Source organism: Trachurus japonicus, chromosome 11, assembly GCF_045865225.1.
Source record: "Trachurus japonicus isolate A0001 chromosome 11, Traja_1.0".
NCBI lineage: Eukaryota > Metazoa > Chordata > Actinopteri > Carangiformes > Carangidae > Trachurus > Trachurus japonicus.
Window position 1 is genome coordinate 22,052,658 of NC_140917.1, and position 22,564 is coordinate 22,075,221.

The window sequence follows — 22,564 nt, forward strand, 5'->3', positions numbered from 1 at the left end:
CGAGGACTGCTTTGTATGGTTCTGGTTGTGTACTTAAAATACACCAAGCACCTTTAAACTAAAATATTTATTTCCCTTTGTCTGATGTTTTTTTAAAAAAAATACTTTTATATGTGTGTCTCTGTGTATTTATTTTGTTCTATTTAAACAGCACCGCAAACAGAGAAAAACATTATTTCAATTTCTATAAATCATGTAAATAGCACAATATAACAAACAAATAAAGCTGACTTTGACTTTGATGCTGTATCTTAAAATATGTTAAACTCAGTTTGACTTCCTAAGTTGGCAGGTAAGCTGCCTTTTAATCTTTAACTAAACTGAACTAAGCAAAGTCCTTAATGCCAATAAATAAATTACTTTAGCTGGATTTGATTCTTGATATAATTTATATTCATAAGGGAACAGATATGGATATGAAATCTGCAGCACTGATGTTGCAATCAAAGACATTTCAAAGCACTTATCACTGCCAGTCTCAGGACGTAAGAATAAACAGGCAAGTTTCACAGACTGAAAAGGTTTTTATTTCAGAGAATCAAGATGTAGGCAGAATACAAATGTGAGGTATTTCAGGATTTAAACACGTACTGTACATTGAACATCTAATGGACAACAGGTAGTCAGGCAGTACAAAAATGCAGTAGATATATTTAAATTCCTGCTCTTAACAAAAAGATGAGAAGAGTAACCATTCACAAACACACACCTAAAGAAAATAAGAAAAGAGAGCATTGACAATTAGATATTGTCAGTAAGTCTTTGTGCACAGGTTTTAGGCAACTGCGCCTATTCAATGTAAACAACAACTGATGAGTCCCGTTTTAGAAGATAATCACGTAAAATCTTCATGTGTGACTTGAACAGTCTCAAAAATCATTTGCAAAATGCAACAGTGTCAAATCTGTCATGTTCCGGCAGAGCCGTCACAAATACACAGACGCATCTCCCCACTGGAGAGGGCCAAAAAATAAAGCAAGAGATTAAATTCAAATAGAAAAGTTTCAACATTAAGTAATAATATATACCAAATAGATTCATATTCTTCATATAAATCTGTAATTATAACTTTAGAAAAACAAATCCAAAAAATGGCAAAGGATATTGGCATGTCAACCGGCTCGTCACGCCACAAACGCCTCCAAACCAAATAACGGTGGCTTTTTGGATGTTTCAGTCATTTTGTTAAATACTGAATAACTCCTCAAACATTCCACTCAAAGTAATATCCACAGTTTAGGAGATTACAAGAGGCGTGTGCTGAACTAGACAAAAGAAGCATTCTTCTCTGACAGGCTGAGCAGAGGATGTGATAACCCTGATTAATACTTGAAATAACCAGTACAGTGCTCCGAGTTTCCGCACTCAGGATTTCAGGAGCGTCATTCCTTACAGCCCAGCAATAGTTGCGTTGGTGGGCAAACCGTAACCCTTCCCACACGGGCTCAGGAACCAGAGTTACTCTCTTTAGTTCCCTCTTAGCCTTGGGTGTAAACAGGTTACAACATGGTCTAAACCCTTGCTTTTTTAAGAGCATATAGAAAATCATCAGAGTGAGGAAAGAAAATCTTTCAAGCCCCCCTTTTTGCTGTCTGGGTTGTCCTGCCGCATGAGGAGCTTGCTGAGACGCTGGACGACCCAATTTCTAGATTTAGAGGAAGACTTTGAGGAAGATGAGCCTGTCCCTGAAGTGCTAGAGGAGGTGGAGGACCTGCAGGGAGAGACAGAGATTTGGTGAGGGATGTACAGAGGGTGAGGAGGGAGTAATTAAGACACAGTAACTTGAGATTCTGTTGCACGGCAGGAAATGTTAAAAGTGAACTGTCAACAAGTATATGATCTGGCAAGAATGGATACCAACACGTAGCATGCGTACAGCTAGGTTCGGCTTAATGCTGACTTAATCATTCAAATCCTAACATGCCTGACACATCATCCTCTCAGATGTCTGCGGCACCTCCTGAGTTCAGTCGAGGAAAAGTTATTAATACCAGCAATCTTGAGTAACTCACCTAGGTGTAAGATTGGGTGTCTTGTCTTTGCCCGGGGTCTTGGGGGTGGTCGTGCTGGATCTGCTGGCTGATTGAGGAGTCCTGTGTTTGCCACTGCTCCCTGGGGTGCTGTGGGTCTTGGCGAAGGTAGCTATAAAGTCCCTGTTCATTCCTTTGTGTCTGGATGTCTTACTGCATGTGTGGCAGGTGGCCATCTGGAAGAGGGAAGAGAAAGGGGAATATGCATTAATATTGCATGGCTTGCATCTATTTCTCCAGTGCATAATTAGGTTTTGACTTCATAGGATACAAGATTTCCAAATTTCGGAAAAACAAACAAACAAACAAAAAACCTGATTTCTCAAAGGTCCTTCAAACCACTCTAATGTAAAATTGAATATTTTGTAATTCCAGCTATTATTATTGTTTTTCATCAGACTGTGTATTGCCACCGCTGTCTGACAAACAAGAGTTTGGCAGGAATTAGTCTGGACACTGATTGCAGCAACAGATTGACTCTGGGGACACAGAGTGCAGGACAGGCTGTAGTTGTTGTAGCAGGCAAGGGAGCTGTAATGAGCACTCCCTCCTATGCCCCGGGTGACGCAGGCCAGCTCAAACCCTCACAGATGTCAGGCAGACGCACGTATTGCCATCCTCACAGCTGAGAAATAGTTCACAATAGAGTCCAGGAAGAAATTTCGTGACAGGGACGTGATTCACTTAACAGCTGAGAGTCTTCCCATCGGCCCTGCCAAAAAAAATCCCCACGATTATCTTACCTTTGAATGTTTATGCACTTATGAAAATAACTGGATTAGTTCGAGCAGGATGGGAAACTTTGACTTTAGCCTATGAGAGAGCGAGGAGGGGCTGTTGCCATGCAGCTTCACCTATTCAGGGTATGGATGCCATAAGAGTTGTCAGCCAGTTACTCTTTACTGCACCTCACTTCACAAGGCCAAACTCCAAACAATTTCCAGACACAGATTGGACACGCGTATGCTAACAAAAAATTCTGAGACCCTTTATAAGGCAAAGCATCCAGACACTTGTGAGAGTTACGAGGCACAACTGTCGTTTCATGAGATTCTCGTGATTCAATTTAACAATCGGCATTCCAGATGTCTACCTCACTGTCTTGTGTCCCACTAAATAGGTATACAGTAGTGCGTGGCGTGCAACTATGAATATGACAAACTACAGTAAATATCTGTCATGTTTATTGATGGCTGCTGATTCCATCACACAGACACTCTGGTACATTCCCAAACACATAATTAAAACTGGCTCTGGTAATCGTCACAGCCACTCTTTTGCATTTACAGCTTTTAGCAGATGCTCTTATTCAATTGTTGTCACAGCGAATATACCATCAAGCACATTAATCCCAGTGATGAGCTTCCACTAATCATGAAACAAATTACAGGGACTAAGGTTTTTTTTGTTGTTGCTTCTTAACTCCAGTTAAACAAACCATCCAGTTACTCTTTGAGGAAAACTTTTTCCCTCCTTCATTTTCAAGTAGGAAATGCAGTTCAAACTCCTGAGTGCTATTTAGCTCTTCAACATTCCTCACAACCCAACAGTCACTTAGTTCCATCAGTGGCACAAGCCCTCCAGAGTTGCACAAGGTTAAAACCGGTCTAAACAGACCACCACTGCAGAGGTCAGCAGGTCTGAGCCGAGCTGTTGACAGTCCTGAATGCTGATGAGATGGAAAACTCACCGACACGAACGTAGCCATTTCAGATTCTGACAGGTGTCTGTTGGCGGGCGTTGGAGAGTTGGGTTTCGATGCACCGGGAGGACAGAGTCGCTCTTTCTTTCTATGTGACCGGCCGTGTGTGTGTGTGAGAGAAGTGTTTACCACATGAGTGCCGCCCGTCCAGCTTTATACAGGCCAAGCCCAGCAACTGACCCACCCATCTTTGCACAGGGGTGTGGCTCAAAGGAGGACTGACCAATGCACGGAGAGAAAGGGTTAACTCATCTGTGACACAGCCGGCACTCTGCTGCCACTTTTCAACAGTGACTCATCCTTGTTTGCAAATAACAATCTATGGGACAAAACCATTCTGAACTCTGTCCAAGCATATCCACGCACAGATAGATATGGCTGAAAGCTGTGTTTGAAATTCTGTCAGATTAACATTTTATTATTATTTTTTATTTTTTCCCTTTTAAATTAGTTCATGGTCTTGTTTCTGCATCAAATTATAAATGATTCATATTTATTTCTATGTACACAAACTTTGCCAGTTACAATCAGTGGAACCAGAGTCAAAGATGATAAATGATAATACTAAATTATTGAGGAGCTCAGTGCAGCACATAACTACTGGATGAAATGTTCTGAGAAAACACGTTGCAAAGCATCATAATAAAAATGTTTGGTGGTTTTTATGTGTTATATCAAATAACCTCCTTTTATTCTAAAAATATGAACACAATATAGGTACGTTTGAAGGGAACAAATACATTTCAGCAAACTGGATTGTATTAATCATTAAAAAGATGGGTTTTTTTTCCTCAATTATTTCAGTGTCTACTCATCTACTCTCAGGATAAACTGTGTTTTAGGTTTTGTGTCCTGTATGAAGTTACAGTGTGATCACGTAAGTTTTATGAAACTAATTTTTAGACAGGCACGCCTCTGCCTCTATTTCAAGAGAGAGCTTCATCCTTGCAAAGGACAGTCAACAGTAAAAGCATTTCTTCAAACTAATTAGCTCCTCTGTGAGTGATCTCCTCTTATGATTACTGCTGTATAAAAAGAAGTACCATACAAGTCAAAAAGCTGGAAGAGAGTGTATTTAACTGGCTGGAGACTATAAAGATGTTCAAGCTTATTATTCGGGAACATGCAGTCTTTTTCTCTTCAGTCAAGAAAAATGCATTAATATTACAAAGACATGGCAAAGGATGTTATATTGGCAGTGCTTTCTGATTATAAAAAGGTATTTCAGAGTAACAGAGGTGATCTATAATGGATAAAGTAGCACTCTACTGCAGGATGTGGAGTCACATTTATAGGAGGAAATATGTATCCCAGTGAAGTGTCCTCAAGCCCAATACATATTACTAGATATTAAAGCTGAATTAAAGGGATAGTTCAACATTTTGGCAAATTGGCCCATTGCCATAATCCCTATAGTCATAGCAGTAGGTTCATTACCTTTAATTGTAGGTGTAAGCTATTTTCAGTACGGCGGAGCGCAGCAGCTGGCTGCTCAGAGCTACGCTATGGAGGCTAAGGGAATTTCTTGGTTTCCCTCATTAAACTCATCAAATTCAACATCCCAAAACTCCACAGCGCTTTTGTAGACAAGTTGTGAGCTGCACAACCACCACGCTATGAGATAATGACGGAACGATACGAAACGGAGCCGTTTTCGAGGTAAATACAGGGTAAATACGGAGACTGCTTGCTGAAAAACTGTCCCTGAACGCAATTTGATGAGTTTAATGAGGGAAACCAAGAAATTCCCTTAGCCTCCATAGCGTAGCTCTGAGCAACCTGCTGCTGCGCTCCGCTGTACTAAAAATAGCTTACACCTACAATTAAAGGTAACGAACCTACTGCTATGACTATAGCAATTATGGCAATGGGCCAATTTGCCAAAATGTTGAACTATCCCTTTAAATAGATAGAAAACAGTAAATCCTGAATTTACATACTTGGAAAACAATTGGCACTTATGTAGAACATAATGTTTGCAGATAAAAGGCTGAAATGTGCAACTACTTTATATTTATAAAACAAAAATCTGTACTGAGACAACAATGTGGTTTAAGTTAATAATGTCAAGGTAGACATCTATCACATATGTTATGTGTCTTGTCTTCTGGGCGTGTAATAACATGAACTGTGAAAAGATGTGCTCATTCTTTAAATTTAATGACGCCGAGCCGATGGCATATGCACATTTTACACACTGCATCGTTACAGTTTCCCCCCATTCCTGTTTATGTCTTGACAAGTGTTGTGATGAACTGTGGTTTACTATTTCACACTGTGTTTGCTTTATTGTCATTCAGAACATTTCCATCACCTCCCTCTGTCATTTCCTACTACTGCTACCCAATTTCCTCCTGGGGATCATTAAAGGTCCATCTAATCAAATCAAAACAGGACACCGGTGCTAAATCCTCAAACAAAAACTATTTGCTAAAGTTATAAATGGTACTGTTATCTCAGTTGTAACACATATCTAGTGATCAGGGCTGTGGACATTTAGGTGACAGCCTAGATTTGACGGATTTGAACTCAGATGGCTGTCCAATGATTGCCAAGGATAAAAAAAAAAAATCATCTTAGCAAAACAAGAGGTTTGGTTCATGGTGAAGTGGATCAAACACAGACAGACAGCTGGCTGCAGATGGATGTTTACAAAGAGAATGACCTCTCGCTGTTTATCCTCTTGTCCTCTAGTCCCCACTAGTGGTCCCACTACCATCGGCTGGGCTGCACTGATATGGCTCTAAGAAAAGAAACCTTTACTTGGTGAAGATGTAGGTGTGTGTGCGTGCGTGTGTGTGCACGTGCTCATAAAAGCATAGCGGCAATACTTTCATGAGTTCAACAACATGAAAGCGTCGACAAAGTGGCACCGTCCATTCCAAAACAAAAAACAAAAAAACATGTATCGTATGGTTGCCGCATAGTGACGAGAGATCATGGTAACCTGAAATGAAATCCCACCCATCACGTGTACCCGTTTAATTTACGCTAATCCTTTGACATGTAGTGTATGCACTTGGGAGGGACACACGTGAGCCGGCGCCACAGAGAGATTTCATTTCCTCATCTTGGGCTGCTGATCCTGGCAGCGGACAGACCTACACAGTGGCCACTCACGCATGGCCATATGGCAATGGCGACATGTTGGAGCTTCAGGGTATAAAGTAAATAAACAACCACCTATACACAGCTGGGGTGGGGGGAATATTACGGACAATTGCATTTTGCAGGAACTTAAATTTCTGTGTGGAAACACTGACGTTCACCATACGGTCACAACATTAATCTGAAACCCACCATACAGGGACAGCAACCAAGCGCTACGTCTGACCTGTGAATATATTCTCTCACTGGGTCGGCCTTGACCTGTCAACCTGCTCCAATCTAAACAATGAAAGAAGCCTGGTTTCTGTCGCACATTTGCATGCTCGCGTTCGTGTTGCGTTCAGTGTGAAATGTGAACCGACACAGACAGCCACAGACGCAAAGACACACTTAACCTTGATCCTGCGCTCATGTATCACAGATATTTAGCCGTAGCAATCCAGTATGTCCACGGACTGCCAGCACCTACTAAATCACAAAAAGAGACAATGTGCAGTGATTATACACTGCAATAAAAGCAGCTATTTATGGCTACTTTATGCAATTATTAAGTCAGAATAAGCCTGCTAATTCTCATGGTGTCTGTGCCACGACGGGCCGACGAGGAGTCAGGGCTCACCTGCATGCCGCATGCCCACACATCACCGGCCATCCTTTGATTTATGAGCTTTGGTGTGCATCCGGTCTCAGTTTACATAAATGTGCATGAACAACAGTATGAGTGTTAATTCAAAGTACTGAGAAATAGTTAATACATTTTACCATTCTCTGTGAGACTGTGACATGCAACCCAACACCCTGAGATTACTCATAAAGATAGCATTGCTTCTGAGAATAAAAAAGAGGAATAGCGTGAGAAACAGTGGAAATGGCACATGCACACAGACACGCAAACACAGGCATCGATCCTGCAGATGGACCTTTCTATCTATAAATAGCCCCTGTGCCATAAATATCTCCCTTCCTGTCTTTCTCTTTCTGCTGCCAGAGGTCAGCATGGGTTGATTAGTTTGACCTTGGCAGTACGATACCACCCAAGAGGAGGAAAATGAGAAGAGTAACGAGGTGAGAGACTGAATTAGGTGCCTGTAAGAGCCTTTCAAATTGAACATAAGCCTGACAAAGTAAGTGCGTTGTCGATTGCGTGACGTGAGTTTTCAAAATGTCTGTGTGCGGGCATGCGTCCGTAAGCATGAACATCTGCATTCGCATGTGTGCAAAAGTCATTTGAGAGCACATCAATACAACACAATAACGCTGAAAGCAGAAGAGCAATTGGGGGATCAATACAAGGCAAGCAGTGTAAACTTTCGTCCAACCATGGCCTTGCGCTGCGATGGCGCTGGCAGCCATTTAGTCACACTGTCTGGAGGCCGGCTGCCCGGTAAATACACAGAGACATCTGATCTGAATGCAGAGCCGCTACCCAATGCCATTTAGAAATGATGTCATATCTGTACCTCTCTTTCTTTTCTGTCTCTGCTGGTGGTGATAAAGGTCACATTTTATCCTGTAACACACCAGGAAGTTTTGCTCAGAACAAATAGAGGAGACTGGAGAAAAGATATCAAGACTTTAACTGATGATTTATCCATAGTCGCCGTCTCGCCGACCACCAGGATTCATCCAGATTAGATTTGAGAATAATATGTTGCCGAGGGTGCTTTGATTCTTTCATCAATTATACGAGACCTTTGATGTCTCACTCTGAAAAAAAGTTAGATAAAGTTCTTTCACATATAATATATTATCTGGGGAGGTTTTACCAGAGCACAAGGTCACATTTTGAATTTATCTAAGTTAATTCATGACATTTCGATGACTTCAACCTAAATTATTTGTTGCCTCAACTTCAATTACTTTGATCTGAGGACACATCTGGATATCCCAGGTGTGCTGCAGCTGCTCGGTGCACAGGTGGAGGTTTGGGGTTTGAAAACAAAACTAAATGGCTCAGAAACAGATCTGGTTTGGAAGGCTCATTTTCTGAAGCGGTAACCAAAAGCTTTATGACAGATTTGCAATGAACATTACTGATCATCAAGGAGCAATACACTGTAAACACTGGTGAGTGATGATCCAAACAGTGGTCGCTTCCAAACCTTGGCACTCGTGACAGTTTACAGTTAAACCAACAGTGGGCATTGCCAAATTCCAGTGAAGAGTTTTAATATTGCTGAGGAAACTAAATGAAGTGAGAGACACAGGCTAATAGAGAGATGACATGCTGTTATGGAGCGGCATCAGGTTCTCTTTATGGGGTTTATCATGCTTGTGAGCTGGGAAACAAACATGATGACAGCAGGGAGCTCCGACTGCATCTGATCCTATAGCCCAAGGATTATTGTGTGCATGCGTGCTTGTGTGTGTGTTTCAGAAGAAAAATGTGTATGTATTCTGAGTGCATTTTTCTTGAAATACTTCAACACAAACTTCTCCCCTCACACGTGAGTCATGGGTGAGCTTTTGTACGTCCCAGTGAGCCTCCTCAAGGCCAGTCACCTCTGACTGTTGCCGTTTCACATTCCCACCCAATCTTTCTCTACCCCAACACAACTGCCCCCCCCCCCTGACATCCTGCCACTCGCTGCCCACCCTTGAGGTTTTCAAAGCCCCCGTTGGAGCTCTTCCTCTTCCCCGAGAGACAACAGGCCGAGGCACCATCTAGACATCACCGTCTCCTCTTTCCTGTCATATCCTCAAGAGGCACATTCTCCAGCAGCATTACCCCAGTGAAGATAAATACGACAGAGAGATGCGGCAAAGAGACGGCCAAGAATGGAAAGAGGAGAGGTGAAAGATGAGGATAAAATGGGGGGGGGGGGGCGAGGCGGTGGTGAGCTGCGGTAAAGAGAATGACAGGGATCGGAGAGCGTGAGGAAAAACAGAAGAATATGGGATGAGGGGATGAGAGGTGGTCAGTGAGGTCAAGAAGAAGTGGTGACATAAATTACAAAGAGAGGCTGAACTGTCAGAGAGAAATGGCCCTTGTGGGGAAAAAAGAAAGATTTTCCAACCACTTATGTTGTAGTCACAATGGCACTCTCTGGAAACAAGAGTTGTTTTCAGGGAATGGCATTGTGACTAACACACTCAGTTACATGCCTCTGCATCTGTCACAGAAAAAAGGAGCCATTCTCTGGGTGAAAGAATCACCTTCTGTTTCCCCACTGTTGAATTTAGATGTTGCGCATAAATCCCACCCCCAAAACAACATGAATATATACGATGAAAGACAAGCGGGAAATGTGTACTTTTTCCTCGTAACGAGCGAGCCTGCCGGGAAGTATAAATCTACGCGCAAGGAGGGAGAGCGGAAGAATGAGGGAGGAGGAGAGACTGCTATCCTTCGCTCCATTTAGGGTCTCTGTCTCTCTTGCGGGGCTACAATCCAACTTATTTCCATAACTGCTGCGAGATAACCTGGCCCGCATGCACAAACACACCTGATTTATAGCACCTCTACAACACAACTTCTCAGAGTTGAGGACAGCATATCACACACTGGCATCTATCCTGGAAGGGGGGTGGGGGGCACATCCTAAAGGGAGACGCAATATGGTGTGAAATGGAGGGGATTTACACCCTGGAGTATAAATACTGTACACAGCTCATATGTAAGTGTGAATATGCATCTCGTGCTCATGTGTTTGTGATGCTTTTCTGCTTATATTTCCTTGAGTTCAATGCACATACTGCAGATTTTATGAAGGATGAGTATAGAAAATGATGCATTACAGCAGTGTGCACTGTGCACTATGTATGCAGTATGCAAATTCAGCAGGTAGCAGTGAACAGTATACAAATTGTTTGAAACACAAAATATTTTGCCGACAAACGCTGCAGAGACTTTATGAATGAAATGTGTGGCATTTAAAATGACCTGAAAAAAACAAAACAAGAGGCTCTTCAAAGTGTTCCACAACACCGCTCATCCACAGCATGATCCCAAAAGTGTTTTGAGAACACTGAGAACACAAGCAAACACGGACATCTGCGTCTGCAAATACTCACACTTGGTTTTAAATAAACGCCGACCTCACATCACCCCCCCCCAAAAAGGCATGAATGGCAATAAATTTATACAACACTTGTGTTTTGCTTATTTCTCCAATAAAGCCTCCACTTCTTCCTGTGGGCGACACGTGACTGACAGTAAGAGGAGCAAAATATTGTGTACACAGCCATAACACTTAACTCTGGAACATAGAAATGAATGATGAACCACTAACACTAACAAATTAAGCTCTTGTGGTTACCGTGACGATCTGTCTCACTGGGTGAGCGTGTGCAATGTTTTTTTTTTTATACGATTAGAAAAATCAGCAGAAGCATCTTCTCGTGAATGACGAATGGCACAATGATGAAAAAAAACAAAAAACAAAACACTTCTTGTGATTCACCCACATTTTTTGTCTTTAAAGAGGAAGCGAGTGGATGCTAATCTCTTTGTTCAGGCTCTCGTGCTGAGCCCCCCTGCCTGGCAGGGTTGCTATGCTCTGCTCAGCAGCATGGGGCCAGGGAGGCAAAGAACCAGTCTACATTCCCTCTCTTATCTCTCCGCTCCACCACTCTGCATTTTAAGGGTATCGCCTCGCTATCACCCTTCTGCCGAGCACAGGTGTGTGTCGGCTCACATACACAGCTTTGACTTGTTGCCCCTTCGCTTTCTGACAGGCGAGTGACCATGAAAACAGAGGATAAAAATACTTTGGAGGACACTTTTAAGTTCTAACAAAATATTGATTTACAAAACTGGGTTGCAGCATTTAAAAAGGTGCCTCAGCTATTAAAAACTGTAATAAAATGTAGAGAAAGAAAAGAAAAAAACTATTAAATTAGCATAGTCATTTGTGTAACACTTCTATTTTACTTTTAAACAATATTAATCAAATGCGAGCTCAGTCATGGTGAGCTCTGACCTATGATCTCTCTTACTGTTTAGTCCATGCAAGTCATATGTTACCAGGCTAACGTTTTTAGTGTGTAAATCTTCCCTGCATAAAGATTCAAGTTAAAACCAGGTGTGAAACTAAAGCGTGACTGGCTGTGTGTTGTTTTTCTGTGGTTCAAGAGATTTGGAAACCTATTAGTTGGATGTTCTGGAGATGGTTTCCTTTACAAGGTCTATGTGACATGACACCACACACAGCAGCAGCATTACATAACATTATCAAAAAGGTCACATATCCGCTGTTAGCAAATTTCCTAACCTTTACCATAATTTGACTTTTACTGTTCACCTTTCTAATCTTTCTACTTTCCACTCTCTTGGATTTTTATTATCATCATTGTTTTTTTTATGATGCTTTTTTCTTTTTCAACCTCCTATGTTATTCTCCTCCATGTCTCTCGCTACCTTTTTGTATTCCTGCTCTCTCACTCCATCTCCGTCTGCCTCATTGCCCTCAGAGTCAACAGACACATAGCGGAGAGTGGGTTCGGAGTGCTTTGTGCGGTGAATACCTGGAATACCTGCATAGTAAATGAGCCCAACCAGATTTTAATAAGGCAGCAGCATTTCCACTATGGCTGCTCTTCATTAGGTTGATGTCACATCAACAGAGAGCCTCTTCAGTGGTTCTCTCCTATCGCTGCCGTCTGATGCAGAGGGGAAAATGCCACAAGCTTCACCGCTGGTTTCCTCATCTAAATGGGCTTATCAGTTTGAGTGGGCGGTTGCTGGCCAAAATAAGCTTTCCATGTTGTTCCTGACTGGTGCTATCCATTAAGAGGACAGGCAAAAAAAGAGCACTATAACAATTGAGGGGGCAGTGGGAGGGAACAGGGTGAGTATTGACAAAGCACTGTCTGGCAACATTACAGTTAAGCTTAATGGAACCACTGTAAAGGCTGTAATGATGAGTGGAGCACCATAATGAAACCAAACACTTTGTGTGAAATGAATACAAATGACTTCATCAGTCTTCAGAGCAACAACGGTTAGAAACAACACATTAAGAGACGACAAAGAGCTTCTTACATTATATTAAATAATAATGTGATGCATTTTGATTAGGCTACCACTTGGAAAATTCTTTGGCTTGCCTCTTTCACAGGTCAAAGATCAACACTAAGTATCCAGCTCAAAGACTTTTCAACAAGACTGATGTTAGCTCATGTCAAATTGAGAAGAAAATAAGTAAATTAGAAAAATTAGAAACTGTGTCATTAGTTCCCGAGATGGTTTTTGTTCTCCCTAAATATCAATATCAGCATGATCTGTCTCAAAACTCCAACTTCCAACTTAATCAGGCAGAAAAAATAACAACCCATCCTTCAATCCAAACCCCCACTTAGTTCAACACCACTTCTGCAGAGAACAGCAGATCAAGCGTCTGTCGCTGATGTTTTTTCTGTATGGATAATATGCTGCAGTGCAGTGCAATACATAACCAAGTCTGGGTTGATGTGTTTTTGTCTTCTCACCAGTACTGAGGAGGATTTCTGGAAGTGATGCAGCAGATTTTTTTGCACCAGGGTGAGTCGTTTGCCCCGGGCCTTTCTGCGAAGGATGCTCTGCACCCGCGCCGATGGACGCCGCTTGGGCCGGAGTCGTACCCGGTGATTGTCAGGCTGCAGCCACTGATGACAGTAAGGACACACCAACATGTTCTGCAACAGATAGGAGCATTTCTGCTTCGCTGGCCCTGAGAAGAGGGGAGAGGCAAATTATATAAAAGCTGAAAGCAAATATTCTGGTGCAGTCAGGCATATTTGTTTCCAACAAAAGAACACCCAGGTACCCATAGGTGCTTCTAAAGGTGAAAATGAGTTTTTTAAAATTGTTTTCTATGTCTTTATGTGAGCATATCAAGCAAAAAGGCAGGGGATATCGCTTCATGGTGGTTAAAGAATCAGTGTTGGAAATCATCTGCGGTAAAACTTTATCACAACATCTCATCTGTCTCTATCCACAATCACATTAAAAGTTCTTGCAACAAATAAAAAAGGTTCCCCCAATGGACTGATGGACAAACACATTGTTGCTCTCTTATTGATCAATCTTGGTGTTCTAGAAGAGAAAAGCCTGAATAGCACCACTATGTATTGATGTGGCTTTAGCTGGCATGTGTGTGTGTTTACGATCGTGTGTGTGATCCCATCAGGCAGTCTGCCACTGACAGCTGGCTGTCTCAGTGTGTTTGGCTAAGGGTTTAGTGAGGTTTATCAACCTTGACAAACCGGTGACAAGGTCCTACTTACTACCGCTCTACATGGCTATTACACTCCAGGGCTACGTTGATGAAAACATGCCAAAATAAAGCTTTAAATTAAAATGGTGTTTCTTCAAATAAGCACAGGTCGCTGAACTTACCTTTGGCACTAGCATTCACAGAACTCTGCCTAGAGAAGAAAAAGAGGAGACAAGATCAGACGCTGGAGAAGAGATTTACCTGGTGAGAGTGAAAGTTTTTGTAACTGGCATTTAATGTTAGAAACCATTAGTATATTCACAATTAGATCTCCTCTTTAATAATGTTTTCAGCTGTTTGGCTCTAAAACACTGGAGAAAACCATTTATATGCCCATTTGCTGTTTTATTCTTGTCAATTTCCATTAGAACAGCTCCTTTCACAACAGAACAATGCCATAAACAAGTTAAGAGGTTGAGTTAAGAGAATATTTGGACTAATTTCCTTCCACATTACTATCAGTCCAAATGATTCAGTGAAATAATCTTGTACTTAACAATTCTATTAAAATAAACCCATGCAAATAAATCCATTACTCAATGGAAACACCACTTTTGAAAAAACAAAAACAAAAAAATACTTTGTCACAGACATCGTTCCCATTAGGTGTAGTGGAAAACATGCAAGCGGAAAAGCAAATAGGTCTCTCCCCAACAATATAGGACAGCTCTCCAAGCCATTTCAGTGCACCCCCCTCCTCCTGCAGGGCTGTGACTGTTAGGATGCCTCCAGTTTTGGAACTCAGATATTTCCACAAACATTTCAACTAAGCCGCAGCTAAGTCCCCCTAAAATTAGCCGCAGGCTTAAATCAATGAAGGGAAATTTGCTGTCCGGCAGCACGTGTGGTGGAGACAGGGACAGGGATGGGGACAGGCCTGGCTGTTTATGGAGAGGACGGTGGGACTTAATCCGGAGCTGACCTGCTGGCTGCTGTGGCCGGCCACGTCTGGCAGCGGAGGTTTGTTGTCACTCTCCACTTGCACTCTCAATCACCTCCGTATGTGAGATGCTGCAATACACCGCAGGTTGATGTCAGATACAGCTCCAATCAGTCATCCCACAGTCTGAGTCACTGTCCCTTGACCCCTCCCCGCCACCCCAATTTAATAATCAGTGACTGGATTAAGCTGTCAGATTATATAGAAGCCCTGTCAGAAAATGCTGGAAATGAAGAGACTGTGAGTGGAGCTGGCGTGGCGGATTGTGACTCTGTAGAGGACTGATAATGACTCATGGCCGCTGAGCAATTCCCCCGACACTTTTGGCTTGTCATTCAGAGAGCCTTTTTCATTATTCTTTAGCTGGCAGGAAAGTCCTCTTCAGAAAGTTTGCAGGCTTTGAATATATTTCCTGAGGTGAATGCTTTGCAATTGATAATCAATGATCATTAGATCCACTTGACACCAGTGACAAATATATTTTGACTACACTTTGTATCACTTCTCTAACAAAAGCAAATCATCTGACAAAATACTTGAAATGTAAAGAAGCTGGATTCCTGAAAAAATGTTGTTTTCCCGCATCCTTCCTTCCCGCTAACACTCCCCTGATGAGCCAGCTCTCAGAAACTGTACACCACAAAGACCTCTTCCACTAATCTTATTAACATACTTGTCATGCATCTCCTTTTAAGTGCACACTTAGTTGCGGTGATAAACACAAGAATTTGGCTCTACACATGGACTGCTGACAACTGGGAGATGCTATCAAAAAAACCCACAAGATACAAAGGCTCAGGGTAGGGGTGGACGTTTTGTGACATTATGTGTTGGCTACAGAGCGTTATTGTAATTACAGACAGAAGTACTTGCCGAGGGAAAGCGCACAAAAATTAAAAGCTTTATGGACATTTTATTGCTACCATCAGGGAAAACGGTGCCAACGGCTGGCAAATCCTGAAAAACCTCCAGTGATGCTTGTAGACGTTTTAGACACAGTGGCCTGGCACGGACAGCGATGTGGTCAGTGTCAATCTGTGAACACTCCAGATACTGTATCCCTCCAGAGCACAGATTGGCAAGAGTCTCATTTATCAGCTGGCTGTGACAGAGAGAGAGAGAGAGAGAGAGGACAGCAGGTGCCTTCAAGTCTGGGGCTGGGGTGGTAACGTCGGCTGGCTCCAGCTGAGAGCGGCCGAAAGATGAGATACAGTACGAGAGGAGGTGAAAGCCAGGGGTGGATGTAGGGGAAGGGGGGGGGGGTTAGGAGGATGAAGAATGGTCAGAGAGGTGGCAGCTGTGGAGAGAAGGGAAACCATAGAGACCGATTCTGAGAGAAAAATAAAGTTAATCAGTCAGAGCGTAGTTATTATGAGATGGACGAACAGCGGCCACCGCTTTGGATCTGAAACAATTACTTAGTAGGAAAGAAAATCGATCAGCAGCTATTTGCAAAACTGAGTAATCACTTTGTTCATTTCTCAAACAAAACTCTTTCATAATCAGTCGTTCCAACATTCAAATATGAGGACTTGATGCATCAGCTTAATTTATAACAGTAAATTGAATATCTATTGGCTGCAAAACTCTGACTGCAAGTCATCTGAAAAAATCCCATTGGTCTCTAGGAAATGACAAGCAGCATATTTCTGTTGCCCACACAGTCATCAATTAAATGATTAACAAAATAACTGGAAGATTATATCAAGCCCTACTCTGCCTTAAATAAATTCTACCCAAACAGATCCTCGCTGATTAATCAGAGTTCCAGTATTGCTGCGTATTATTGGATTAGCACTGAAGATCAGAATGTAAAACACGACGGACAAGTATGAGGGAAAAAAAAAAATCCCGTACATAATGCAGAACAAAAACACTGGAGGCTATTTAAAAACACCAAGACATCATGACACTGTCCAGCAGAGACATCCCGCATACTTTGGTAATCAGAGCACTTCACTGAGGCTTTGGTTATTATGAGACACACAACTACGATGACGAACTTACTGGAAAACAACTTCTCCAGTCGGGCAATCTGAGCCACAACAAAAGGGACGTCATCTAAACACACACTCATCATCACTGCCTGGCAGAGGGCGAAGACAGTGGCAGGAGGCTGTAACAAGATCTCCAGCAAATATGTGGAGCAGTGTGTGTATGAGTAATGATGACACACACACACAGCCGTGAAACAAACAAACACTCCAGCCACGGATGAGCCAGAAGACACCGGAAACCCCCAGAAGATCACGGAGAGACCGCTAAAGGTTCACTGGGACCAGTAACATCGTCACCGGCCAGCAATTTGAGTGGATGCTGACAAAAACATTTTCATTTCCACTCATTGACTGACTGTGCATCCAAGACGTCGTCTATCTGAAACATTAATTCTTTAACAGTAATTCCCCTCTTAGTAGGCTCTCTATATTATCTCTCTGGCTTAATTAGCTCATCACACTAAGTGTAAATGTTGGATGTGGCTGCTAATTGTGTCTCCTCTGCCAGGCACTTTGGCATGAGACCAGTCAGGTCTTACAGCCACTGGTCCAAACATTTAGATTTGTGTCTTGCCTGCTGGACAAGCTGCTCGTAGTTAAATAGGGTCAAAATGTCTTTTATAACCACAGCTCATCATGGCCGCAGAATCATCTGGGGAACACATCACTGCACAGTCATGGTCAAACAGACTGGGGAAGTCCTGACTTACAGCCCATTGAAAATATCTGGAGAGCTGAAAGCCATCATTGAAAAAAAGACTCCTGTTAACTTATAAGAGCTTGAATATAGGAGTGAGTGGAAACTACTAAGCGAGGCCAATAATTGTGCTGGGGATGTATTGTCTGTTTTGTATTCTTTCAGTGATACAGATTTAGTTATTTCTTCTTTTGTTCAATAACCTTGGATATTGTTAAATTGTCTGTTTACACAAAATCGTTTAATTTGCATTCTTTGGAAGACATTCTGAATTATGTACTTGGAATTCAGCAGAGCCAATACTGTGCCTGTATTAAAGGAGCAGTGGGCTCACACAGGCATCCGTAAAATGACCTTGACTTGAGGTTTTACTATAAAAACCTCTGGTTTAGTTTCCATTCATGGTTCTGACCACAAATTTCCTGGCCCAGGTGAAAGAGAAAACAAGCTGGAAGGATACAGGGACATGGTGGGAACCCAACTCCAACTAAAGTCCCCGTTCAAAAGCAGACAGCAGGTTACCCTTTTTACAAGATCATGTCTTGCCGTGTATTATAAATTGAAATTGTATTTGGGTTTTTAAATGATTTGTAAATAAACAAAATGAAACAAGAGTCCACACATGCGCACACACACGCACACACACACGATTACACCTGTTAGACGCATTAATATCAGTATGATAATGGAATTTGAACACTCGCCATGGTCCATGTGCATGAACAAAACATGTCTTTCTCTGTCTCTCTCTCTCTCTCAGTCTCTCCCACACACACGCGCGCACACACACACACACACACACACACCAAAGCTTAAGAGGATTTTTTCTGAAATTACTTTTGGCTTTCACTTTCCACACAATAAGGCAATCACCCCTGTGTGGGATATGCCATCAGAAGGAAATGGAATAGATTCCCATTTTGGCAGAAGCAACAAAACTGAAGCAGTGGACTGTAAATGATCAAATAAATTAGAAACAGGCATTAATTACTGTGTTATTCTGATAGGAATGAAAACACTTGACTACAGGAGGCTAATTAGATAAAGACAGCTGGTATGTTGGAAAAGACTTGGTGCTCTGTATGGGTCCTTTTAACAACCATGAAAAGGATGTAAGAGGAAAGGGTTACAGACTACCTGGCTCTCAGCTTTGTTTTTTCTTCATACTGCTCTCATTTTGTGAAGAAGGTACCATAATCATCCCACCAATGAAATCTACTTCAGTCTGCAAGTGCATTAGACTGAATGGCAGTCAGGTCAGTCTCAGTAGCACATACATGCTGCACAGACTCACCCACTCCACCTACACATGAGCAGCCACTGGACTTGAGACTGGCTCACGTCCAGCGCCAATAGGCCATTGATGTAACAAAAATAGCAGGCACTCAAGTGGAACAACACAAGCATTTATGCCTCACAACAAGAAGCACAATTCACAGTACAGATAAACAACCACATCATCTTGATTGAGATGTCACCGAGGAATCTAGGCAAAGGCAAAATCTTCAAATTGTTAGTTTTTTCAGGTACAAGCACACAGATAAAGCAAACTGTGGATGCAGATGAATGTGTCAACACTTAAGATGGCTGGAACAAAGACAAAACCATGCCTTTTTCAGTTTTTAAATGCTAACATGTGCACCACTGTAAATAATGACGGACAATTCTCAAATACCCGCAGATACTCAGCCCTTTGAGCAGCAGGCTAGTTCAGCATTGAAGCAGAAGTAAGCGATCCGGTCGTTTTGGCTAATGCTGCGTTCCAGGCAGGCTTTTGAAACCGTAAATTACAGCTTCAAGTCACGACTTACGACTTTGTAGCGTTCCAGGCAACCCACTCGCGTTTCTCCGACCTGTTTTACCTGTGAAAGTCACTGTAACGGCCACTCGTAACTTCCGACCCGTGAACTCGTACCAGATCGAACTGGTACGACTTCACAGGTCGGAAAAACACGAGTTACGGGCTGCCCTGAATGCACCATAACCGCCCTCGTCCCTGCGTCACCACATTCAGGCGCATCCCTTGGCTGCACCAGACTGGCTCTGGCTGCACACACAGCCCTTCATGCCGTTCTCTCTCCTCATTGGATAAAACTTGTAGGATACAAGAAAAGTTTTCTCCTCGGCTCAGAGCAGAGCAGAGGGACTGAGAGACCCGTGTTTCGGTCCAAACACTCTATGTAAGTGATTGCTGTCGGAAGATATAACTATTTAAGACTTGTATTAACACAAAAATATTGCTTACTTCTGCTTTAACACAAGAATCACAGCACAGACCCACCACCACCAGCGTCTCCTGTTAGTCCTATCAAACTGATTGACAGGTCTTTTGTGGTGTTAGACATCCATTAACTTTGTCATTTATGTTTTCTTATACCTTTATAGGTCTATTAGCATCATTTGTTGACATGCCAGAAAAACAGGCCTGTGTTGAGATGAATACTGATTTCCAATATCTAAGTGGAGAGTTTCTATGTGTTAATTAATTAAATAATGATAAATAAATAAAAACAACTGAGTGAGGCATTGACAGCTGTGCATGTTTATAAGGGTTTCTCATCTACTCCACTACCATATCTGCTAAATTCTTTTTTTTTTTTTTAAATTCAGTCACAGTGTTTATTTGGGAAACGTTCTGCATTTCCTTGGTTGGAACAAATAAAGAAAATAAATTAAGTGAAATCTAAAGTCAAAGCAGTCCATTGCTTCTCTGTAGAAACATCTATAGGCCTATTATTCGTTTTAATAATAATATATTTTTTCATATTGGATATTGGAAGCATTTGGACACACGGGAAAAATAAATCAAATCAGTGTAATGTTATGTTACAACCTTCAACCTGGAGAAATGTGATTTCCCTGACAGGAAGTGAACTGTTAACCCTGGTCGTGCTCCTCCCCCTAGCGTCTAGTTACCGCCATTGCAACAATATAGGACAGAAAGTAAGAGCCACACCGTCAAAATGCAATTCATAGAGGATTTTAAACAATTTTCTTACAGTAAGAACCGCGACAGCTCCGGACACGTTTCCTTGTAGAGCAGAGAAGCGTTTATGATAAAGTTTGTTGTTGTTTTCTCACGGGTAGTGGTCACCTCCATCTCCATGCTGCGACGTGTGAAACTCGGTTTTTCAAATGTTTTTCTTCGTTCAAGTAGTCAACAAATTGGTGCTGAATGTTTAAATAGTGTCTACACACACGAACAGAGCCGCTAAAGAGCGTGGAAAATGCGTTATTTTGGATAAAACTAACGACACCGGTGGGATACACGACAGATGTCCACGCTGGGTCGCGAGATTCTGACGCCGCCAGCGGTGCATTGTGGGAAAGTGAGTCAATCAGAGGCACTGCGGAACAACTGCTTGGTAGTAAAAGTGGCCAGTCCTCCTGATAAAAACAGATTGAATAAAATAAAATAAATTATGTTAATATACAGAATTAAACGAATGCAGAATTATTCTCACAATCACGAATGTGACTTGACGTTAACTTTTAAAGGCTTATAGTGAGGAGAGAGGGTGTAGTCGCCTAGGAATTAGGTTACAGCTGGTGTGTCGACTGTCAGCTCAAGTTAAAAATTAACTCATAGCTGTTTTCTGAGATATTTAAACGATGACAAGTTAATGTAGGCTAGCGCAAGTGCAGTTAATAGATAGCCTACTCTTTTATGTCGTCATTCCTCAGATCTTATTGGACAGTTAGAATTAGCCTACCAATGTTAGACGACAGTGGGGTATATTGACATCATTAGGCTATTGCTGTATCCTGCGCATATCAGAGCACAGACAAACCAGGTTCCTTGAGCATCTAAAATACCCTAGTACATCGTTTGTGAGCCGGTAAAAACAACCCCCCCCCCCCAAAAAAAAAAAAAAAACTCCTGCTGGATCCAGTGAAACGGATCTGAAAGGGGATTCTGTTGGGAGAAAGAGAGGCACACGCACAATGTGAAATTGGATATTTTAAAGCGGTAGCAGGGAGGAGGGAAGAGTGCGCACCGATGGGTACCCTCCGGTGTGCGGATATCAGAAAGAAGCAGCCTTGTCAGACACGAGACCGGTGGAGCAGAGACGTGAAATGACAATCAGAAGTTACAAACTGGTTCTGTTCGACACCACAGAGGATTTTCGTTCGGCACCAGCGACAACAAAGCTCCTGCTCTGCTCGTATCCAAGGTCTGATCCTCGGACTGGCGCGTTTTACGCACATCCATTCCCGGAATATCCATCCTGACTAACAGTAGGTTTTCAGTCTTTAATTCATGATTTTAGTCAGAGGCAAACGATTTCACAACATCACAGCTTAATATTTATTCGTCATGTGAACCTGAGTGAGATACAGAAGGCTCTAATGATCATCATTGATAAGTAATTTTTCTCCTGTAATTCTCCTTTTGTAACTTTGATACAGAAAACTGATAAACAATATGATTTATCAACACAATGCATTGAAATTAGGCCTAACCCTTAAATGCAAACTAACTATAGGTCATCTGATAGTGATTAATTCCATGCTTAAATAACCTATTGTGTGAATCCATTGTGGTTTAGAATTAATGAATGCTTTTCAATAGGGGAACATTGTGCTGCTGAAGTCCGGAGACTGATACAACGCTGGTCTTTACAGGTCACACTTGTCTTTGCAATGCGTGTGCGCGCGTCCGTGGCCGTTTATGGAGGGAAGGACTGGAGGTGGTGTGTGCGGGGGTGGGTGGAGGGTGGATGTGGGGGGGTTGCCACCAGACACAGAGGAGATATTAAATCACCGGGCCAGTGTAGAGCGTACAGAAACTGATGGAGTAGCCTGAGCTAAAGTGTGAGGGATTGCTCCTCACTTTGTCCGCGAGTAAATCTTCACTTTATCAGGCGCTGTCAGGCTGGTGCTTCCACGCGAG

General features: G+C 42.2%; 1 protein-coding gene across 1 annotated transcript; it reads right to left on the minus strand.

Moving 5' to 3' along the window:
* Positions 1-507: 507 nt before the first annotated feature.
* On the minus strand, positions 508-20,930 carry rmp24 (ribonuclease MRP subunit p24). Its single transcript, XM_085791834.1, has 5 exons — positions 20,670-20,930; positions 14,159-14,187; positions 13,270-13,490; positions 2,013-2,206; positions 508-1,711 (listed from the first exon to the last, which is right to left on the minus strand). Exons 1-5 carry the CDS (start codon positions 20,774-20,776, stop codon positions 1,549-1,551), a joined length of 714 nt encoding a protein of 237 aa, XP_085647960.1. The 5' UTR covers positions 20,777-20,930; the 3' UTR covers positions 508-1,548.
* Between the last annotated feature and the right edge of the window lie 1,634 nt (positions 20,931-22,564).

Bases quoted from the DNA above. Each gene is read 5' to 3' on its own strand.
- rmp24 (XM_085791834.1), bottom strand. From the start codon at position 20,776: ATGGAGATGGAGGTGACCACTACCCGTGAGAAAACAACAACAAACTTT. The intron at 14,188-20,669 runs GTAAGAAAATTG...TTTCTTCTCTAG, and splicing joins GAGCTGTCGCGGTTCTTACT to GCAGAGTTCTGTGAATGCTA. The intron at 2,207-13,269 runs GTGAGAAGACAA...TCCCTCTTCCAG, and splicing joins AGAAATCCTCCTCAGTACTG to ATGGCCACCTGCCACACATG.